We start from the raw sequence: 8451 nt of genomic DNA on the forward strand, positions 1-8451 counted from the left end.
TTTCGCCCTATCGTTCCTCTCTTGTTCCGCCGAAAAGTAATGCCTTGGCGACTACTAGAAAGCGCATTTCGCTAAACAATTCGTACTGTCGACAAAAAGGCCATATCTTAGAAAATGCGCCAAATTAAGCTGCAACGCGGTTAGTTGGGGTCACAAACGTCTCACCGCGAAATGAACACCGGAGCGTGGCGCTAAGGTTTTAGAATTGCATGGACTACGTGCAGAATTTGCAATCGTGGGGATCCGTTGGATTGGTACGTGCCGGTGTGCATACGATGCAACAATTGTACGACTCCTCCCGGTTTCAAGTGGCACCCAGAAATGATCCCGCAATACAGGAGTATTGAACAGCTCATGGCTTGATGGAGTTACATCAAGCCATTGCCTATAAGAAGCATCAATCGTGGCGTTATCGCGGATAGATGGCAGAGCGCGAGACTCTTCGTACCCGCCGAATGCGTAAGACCCACCCTTCCAACCCGGCTGGCAGGATGTCACCCGCGCTAGCACCCCACGTTTCATGCATCTCTCCAGACGACCGTTGTTGTTCTACAGCTCTCATTTTGCGGGCTTCTAGATCGCTTAGAGCTTACAGGTGCCGGGCCTGGTATACGACAGAGGAACAAAAAACAGCCCGTACACCCACAAGAACCATAAGAAACAAACGTAGCTACGATACCATCGGACTAAGTTCATCAACAGGGTGGAATCCGTCCATGCTCACATGCGCGATGCGCCCTTGTCATCTCTAGTGCTGTATGACATACGTACAGCAGCATGGGAACTATACCACCAGAGGCTGCTAAATAGCCCGGTGTGAGGTCCCCTAGTGACGCCGTTGATCTGCTCAGCCCGGGGGCCGAGGGATCCAAAGCCCAGAGGCCTGCTGGCGGTGGATGCCTCAGAGGTGGGCTCACACCGCTCTGATGGCACCCAGGAGAGCGCTGGGCTGATGTGTGTGTGTGCGTGTGTGTGTGTGTGTGTGTGTGTGTGTTACACGGTCGTGGGGTGCATACCCCATACCCTGAAAACCGCCCAGTACGAGTACGAGACGAGCACGAGACGAGCACGAGACGAGCACGAGCTGAGTACGAGCCGAGTACGAGCCGAGGGCTCAAGGGCTGATGTGGACGTGGGTATAAATAGGGGTCAAGGGAACTGTAAGAGAGGAAAAGTGCCCCGGACGCCACCAACGGGCCGTAATGACTCCTCACACATTCCAGCGGTGTGTGACTCAGGGTGTTGATGACTCCCCAACATCGACGCAGAGGACCACCATGCGCAAGAAACCAGCTTCATGACCAGATAGTCCTCGCGTGGCGCGCGTGCACCATAACTCTGAATTGGTGATTTGACGCGGTGCCATTATTTCCACACACACATTTTCCACACACACATAACCAAACCCGATCGGCTTCTGCCTGTCGAACAGGGGCCTGCAATTACTGCAGAATGTAATGTACGACAAGTAGTCATGCCTTCCCCCCGGCGGCCAACATCATGTAACCAACAGCGACGTGCCGCAGCTGTGTAGCGCATTCTCGAGTGCTCCTCAACAGACTTGTCTGCAACATCATTCGGCCCGGGATAGGAGATTACTTGCAAGATTCACAATGACGTTGGCACTTAAGTTGACAGGCGGGCGGTTTCCAGTTCGCCGCAGAAGACGCTTTGGTCCGTCGCCTTCTCATAAGTTTATCATCTATAACGTATTCTCCAGTAACACTCAGTCGTAAGCCGTCTACTGCTGTGAAGAGCTCAAGACACGTACGTCAGCAAGTCTTTTGCAAACTGTTTGTCAGGCGGGAAACAAACAGCGCATGATCAGATCAAATGAGACAGGTCAAGAACTCAAAGAAGCTTCTGTGATACAGAGAGCAGCCGCAGGCGTTTGGTCCTGAAAAGCCGGGGCCCCGACATGAACAACGGTAGGTAGCGGTTGTAACACGTCCTTACAGATGGTCCGCTCATGCGTTCCCTTCTTGCTTACAGCGTGGTAGAGCGTGGCTCATCAGTAATATAGAATTTTACAAAAGCTCCGTTTTTACAATCCATCTGTGTTTGCAAGCGCTCAATGCGACGTCTGGTATTTGCGTGCCTGGAGGATACGACATGATGGCCCAGTGTGCGCACAAATGCAATATGTGCAGTCTCCTTATTTCCTACCACTTATAGGGGTTACAAGCTTGCGATGGCCAATACGGAGGTTTTACTCAGTCAGGAGTCCCTGAGGAGTCACCTGCACGCTTATCACCCGAATCCTGTCGGGATATTTTACGACTAAGCTTTTATATAGTCCATAATTATGGCAATGCGATTTACGCCTCTGCTTGTGCTGGTATCCGGTGATGCCCGGAATGCGGAGCAACACGACAGTCCCCTAGCATTCACTACGACAACAAGGGGCCTGCATTTTACGTCATGTTCGGGACTGCTGCTTGCCAAGGGCGATTCCCACGATGGCATTGTGCTTGTGCCGGCAGCAGTCCTCCGCCACTGGATGAAGCCTGGGGCGGGCTGGTTGGCATCCTCCTGCGGCGCCGAGCCCCCAGCTCTAACGCCGGACTGTGCTATATGTGCTGTTGGCCCCGCCAGTGCCCTTAGCGATGGCGCAGCAACTTGCATTCCTATTGCGACAGTTCAAGTTCCAGCACTCTCCCGTGCAGCTGCGTATCTCCTACAGAGTTTGAACCGTGGCGAATCTTCCGCTAAATGGGCATTTGAATGGAACATCGGCGGGCCTTGCAGCACGGCGGCGGAGCAGGGCTCCTTTGTGCTCTGCTGGGCACAGCCGCTTAGAGGTAACGGCCTTGGTACGGCAACAGCAGCGGGACCCGCAAATGCATCCACGCCTCCTCTCAGAACCCTGGCGGGATACGGGGTACCAAATCCTGGAGTTGCCGCCGCCACGGTCGCCACCGCCGCGGTGGCCGCAGCCGCTGCTGCAGCGTGTACTAATCGTGGCAATGCGGGGGCCCCGGCGCCTGGCAGCAGCAGCGGTCCCGCTGCGGGTCAGCTACTGCCTGATCACCTTCGCGATGCAGCTCTCTGCCACAATGGCTCTGGAGCCACAGTTTCGGACCTGGGGCCACTGATCGATCCCGCATGTGTGGCTCTGTTGCGTTCGTTCTATTTCTCTCTTTCAGCAACACCAGCAGCGTCGCCGCGGTGGCCAACATCGGTGATGTCGCCACAGCGAGGAGCTGCGTTCGCTGCATGTGCAGCGTCGCCGCGTGTGCCGCCGTCTTCTTCATCAAAGTGCGCGGGCACGGCGGCCTGCACCTGCACCTGCACCGGCGCGGCCCCCGGGCGCTTGGTGTCCGTGACAGGCAGCCCCTTCGGCTGCCTGGCCCCCTTCCATTTCGCCAATGCAACGATCAACGGCGCAGTGGCATGCGCTTTCCCTGCGCCGCTGGATACCCCGACTGCTGCTGGTGGGGGCAACACGACCACTGTCGGTGCTACTGCCGCCGCCGCCGCCGCTGCCGACCCCTGCGGCTGTGGTCTTGGACCTGCGTTGTACGTCTTGGATGCTCACGTGTTTCCCGGCATGGAAGGAGCGCCGGTGACGCTGCAGGAACCGCCGCTGCAGCAGTCGCTGACGGCGCCAACAGCACCGGGCGCCGCTGACGGTGGCAGTATCGACAGCATCGCACTGCTGCCGGAGCCACCGCTGGCGCTGCTGTGCACTCCCATCAGCCGCCGCGCTGACGGCGTCCAGATGCCACTGGCGGCAGCCTGGAGCCACGTGGCAGCGGCGCTGAAAGGCGTCCTTGCGCAGCTGCTACTGCAGGCTCTGGGTCCGTCAGCCGTCGATAGTACGGCTTTAATAGCCCATCTGACCGCTACCACTGACGCAGTGAAGGCGGGGAAGCAGCAGCTGCAGCTACAGCCCGTTGCCGCGTCGCGAATAGTACCACAAGGTGCTACAACTGCTGTCACGAGGGGTTGCGGTGGTGGCTGGCGGCATAGTGTACGGCCAGAATGTGGTAGCGGAGGCAGCAGTGGCTGCAGAGGAGGAGGAGGCGGACAAGCACAGCCCCCTTCAGGGCGGCTGTGGGGGGGAGCTGGAGGGAGCGCCTACAGACCCGAGGCGGGCGAAGACGTGTTGGGTGACTGGGCTGAGGTGGGTGATAGTGCTGCGGCTACCTGGCCTAATGGCGGCGGCGAGGTCACCGCCGTCACGGTGCCGCCAGTCACGGCTATGTCCTGTTGCAGCGGCGCCGTCACTAGGGCTGTAGCCGCTGGCAGCCCTGCGGTCGCGACCATCTCCACGTCCCCGTCGGGTCGATGTCCCACCCCGACCACAGCTAACTCGCACACTGCCGCCGGTGCCAGCGCTGCCCTGCTACAGCCGCTGGCGGCGGCGCCGACGCTGGCCGCCGCCGGCGTGGAGCTGCCCCCTTGGGTGCTGCAAGCCGTGGTCCTGCTCCGCTGTAACGGCTCCTGGGCGACGGGGGTTGTTGTGGAGGGCCGATCGGGGCTGTTCATTACCACGGCACACCTCTTTCAGCGCCCGCCCCACACGAACGCTGCAGGGGGCCCCAGCCAGCTGCATGGGAAGCGGGGTGGCGCCGGTGGCAGCGCCGGCAGCAGCAGTGGTGACGTCTGGACGCACTTGCAATGCTGGGCAAGGGTCCCGTGGGTCAGTGACAGTGGCGGCGGCGGCGACACTCGGAAACCCGCTGGCCGTGCCGGACTCGCGTATCGATGGATGCGAGCTCGTGTGCTGTACATATGGTCAAACCACCTTGACCTTGCCGTATTACAGCTGGAGCCGTCGTACGGCAGCAGCTGGGCGGCGGAATCGATGGCGGCGGCCCTGGTAGCAGTGCATGAAACAGCGCACGCCAGGGTCGACTCCGAACTGGAAGCCTGTGTGTTTCGGCGATTTTCAGCGCCAGTGCCGGTGGCGGTGGCGGAGGTGACGGAGCCCCAGTGCGCCGCGAGTGATGGCTGCCGCAATCTTGACGTTGCCGGCGCTGAGTCGCGCGAGCTGTACGGCCCAGGTAGCCCCGTGTGGGCTGTAGGGCACAGCCTGGTGGGCCCTGCGGCGGAATGGCCGGCGCTGGTGTCGTACGGCTGTATTGCACGGGTACGTGCCGTACTTACCTCACAGTGCACCCCTGTAAGCTGTCGGCTCGTTAATGCAGCTTTCGCTTCTTTTCCTCCTTCTCGCACGCTCCATTGTAATATTCTACCCCCCTGTCAATACTAAGTTCCAGTATCAAGGGCCTGACGTGCAAAGCAAAGCAGAGGGGTGCCCGCAACGGCCCGTGTGGCGCTTTTTGCAGTCGGGCCACGCTCTCAGCAGCCGGCGCAGCTACTGTGTCAGTCTCACAGCTCCACCCTGACACAGACCTCGACGGTTGTGGCGGCAGTTGCTATCCCACCTTTGCGAATCACGCCGCCCTGGCGCCTGTCCCGTGCCTTCTTTCCCTCCCCTTACCCGATCAGGTGGTACGGGTCCGCTCCGGGCGACCCACCATGATCATCGCCACCACCACCACACATGCGGGCGGCAGTGGGGGCGCGCTGCTGGATGCGCGAGGTCGACTGGTGGGCTTGGTGACCAGCAACGCCAGACATGCCGGGGTTACGACGTTGCCGGTGCGTGGGTGGGTGGGTGGCGCGGACGACTATGTGGTCATTGGCTGGTTAGCTGGCGTCCTACATCTCCTTTCATATCCCTGTGTCTCTTAGTTGTCTCTTAGGCTCAGGTAGGCGGGGTTGGGGTTGCTCATTCCGCCGACGTCCTCTTCGTCCTCCTTCCCTGCGTCCTCCCAACTCCACTCCACCTGCACCTTACGCCCCGTCTAGACAGGAGCTCCGGCAGGACCCGTTGCACCGTTGGAGGGTGACGAAACCCATAGGCGTAACATACATAACTTGCGCGCACGCACGCACTCACCAGAACCGGCGGCTCTTTCCCGCTCTCCTCTTCGTACCGGCTCCTGCTGCTATCCCACCTCCTCAGAATATGGCCTTCTGCATCGCAGCGGAGGAGCTGGAACCCGTAATTCGCTGGGCAGCAGCACAAGGCTGCTGGGGCACTCAGACTACTGCTGATACAGCCAAACCGACACCTGCTGCTGCTGCTGCTGCTGCTGCTGCTGGGCCGATGGCGAGGGCGGCGAAGGACATGGTGATGTCGTCGGCGCCGTTCCCCCCCCGGTGCGGCTGGGCTGCGTTGGAGGCGCTGGATGAGGACGACCCGGACGCCGCCAGGTCGGTCGGTTAACCAGTCGGCCAGTCGGTGGTGGGTCTGTGGGCCCAGGAGCCCGGGGATCAGGTTGGGCGGTTGGGTGCGGTGGGCTTCCGCGTGTGGTGTGTATAGTCCACGTACGTGCTTCTGCGCGCGAGCCTGCTGTGAAACCAGACTTGCTGCGGACCTAGTCCCGCCGAGCGTTGCACTTGCACTACCCTAGCCGGGTTGAGGGCTTGAGGCCGCCGCGTCGGGTGACCCGTGTTTTAGGTTTGGAGGAGCCTAAGTGCACTAATGCTGGGGCTTGTTCGTTTCCTCGCCCCCTCCCTTGGCGCGCAGGATCTGGCGGTTGCAGATGCCGTCCTTAGAGCGGGTCCTGGCGCCGGTCGGCCTCGCCGCCGCCGCCGCTGCATCAGGGATCTCTGAGCCGTTGCTGGCTGCAGCGCAGAGAGCAGCAGCTATCGCCGCGGCAAGGGCCCGCGGAGGCGGAAGCTTGGAAGTGGGGGCTGTACACCCGTCTTCCACTGGCGTATGGAGTCGGTTGTGAGGAATCCTGTCTGTGGAGCTATCGGTAACTTGTCGGCAGCTAGGGTTTCTCATCCAACGGTCCCTAACGACTCGCGAGGACTAAATACGGCAGCATTGTATTCGTGCGTAGGCGATCCGGCAGCAGCATGTTTGCCACTTGACGTCGTCGGCAGTAATAGATAGGTTGGTTTGCTGCCAGCTGGTTAATGGTTATGTGCTAAGGGACCAGCTTGTATAAAATTTACTTGAGCTCTAATGTAAAGTGTGCGTTCCGGTTGTTAGCCTTGCTGTTAGTGGTTGATGGGGGTGTTACACTGTGGGCGGCTCGCCCGAGAAAGGACGAGCACCGGGGGCCCTGACCGGGCCGAAACACAGCGCAGGGACGGGCGCGCGGCTCTACGTCCGTCTGGTCCTCCGCGCGCGCCTCATTCCCTCACTCACGCCAACCGGGACGCTCTCCCAGCCCCTGGCTAGGCAACACAGCGGCGCAGAAGACTGGTTGAAGAGTGGTTGTTTTGTTTGTTGACGAAGTTTGGGACGTATCAACGGGGATCCGCCGATCACGAGGTGCTCTCGACGGTTCAAGAGGCCTCCTGGAACGGCGACGGCAACGGCGCTCACAGAAGTTGTCGTACTCCGCGCCTCTCCTCTTCCCCCTTTCGGTGCATGGCGGCACTGCACGACTGGTTCGTGGCGGCATTCGTTGCACGAATGCCGCCGCGAACACGTTCTGTGCTCGTGGCCCACCAGCCCGCCCGCCGTAGTGGGTTCAGGTGCTTCTTGGCAGCGCCACGCACGGCTGGACGTGCTGGGCGATATTGGGCCCCTACGGGGTCTGCCTGTGGGGTATCGCGGGTCTGGCCAGCTGGCCTTCCCCTCGCGGCTGTCTAGACGTCTTACTTCGCACGTAATCATGACCTAAAATATACCACAGATGAACATAACTTTGATGACTCCTATGACGAGCACAGCCGTGTAACGGAGGTTGTGTGCTAACGTTGTGGTACATGATCTGGAAGGCCTGGAACCGAAGAAAACTGTGTGTGCATGTTTGTGCGGAAACAGCGAGCAAGTATGGACTCTCAAACTGTCAGACGAGGAGTAAGAAAAGGGCAGGCGCCCGAGGTGCCCGAGGCGATGATGGTGAGGTTCAAGGCCGGCATGTCACACGGGCCCAGCTGAGCCCAGTAGTCGACCGGAGGTTGCGCTGCGGAGGAGTTACGGATGTGCGCGTGCCAACCCCTGACACGGGTTGAACTCCATCACAGCTCAAAACAGGTCAGAAGTGCAGCTAGGTCGCACCGGCATTATGAGACATGGGGGGGGGGACCGAAAGCCCTGGGACCACCCGGGGATGGAGTACGTAAAAGATGACAAAATATCTAGCAGTACCACCACCACGGCCGCTGTTAACAGCAACAAACACCGACAGAAAGCAGGACAGGACAACAGGACAAACGAGTTCTCCACCAAATCCTGACGGACCGACATCGTTGCTGGAGCTCGGTCTACCTGGCGGCCCTTAACCGGAAACATCCATTTACTGGTACGGCATATCACGGCACAATTCACAGGTGCGACAGCGAATGCCAGCCGGCACGGACGTGTTTTGGAGGCGCCCTTGTCATCCCCACAGAACTGCCCCGGTACGACGCCCTGCCGCCCCACGCGACCATCCAATCCATGCCCGTGTATGTTTGGGCATTGAACTTTTCGCT

The 8451-nt window shown here is 59.9% G+C and overlaps 1 protein-coding gene across 1 annotated transcript; it reads left to right on the top strand.

Moving 5' to 3' along the window:
* Positions 1–2305: 2305 nt before the first annotated feature.
* Positions 2306–6752, top strand: VOLCADRAFT_119365 (uncharacterized protein; the record flags this gene model as incomplete). The annotated part of the gene is made up of 5 exons (XM_002956303.1): positions 2306–2801; positions 2937–5095; positions 5458–5610; positions 5978–6228; positions 6545–6752. The coding sequence occupies 5 exons, from the start codon at positions 2306–2308 to the stop codon at positions 6750–6752; spliced, it is 3267 nt and encodes a 1088-aa protein (XP_002956349.1).
* Between the last annotated feature and the right edge of the window lie 1699 nt (positions 6753–8451).

Source organism: Volvox carteri, assembly GCF_000143455.1.
Source record: "Volvox carteri f. nagariensis unplaced genomic scaffold VOLCAscaffold_60, whole genome shotgun sequence".
Lineage (NCBI taxonomy): Eukaryota > Viridiplantae > Chlorophyta > Chlorophyceae > Chlamydomonadales > Volvocaceae > Volvox > Volvox carteri.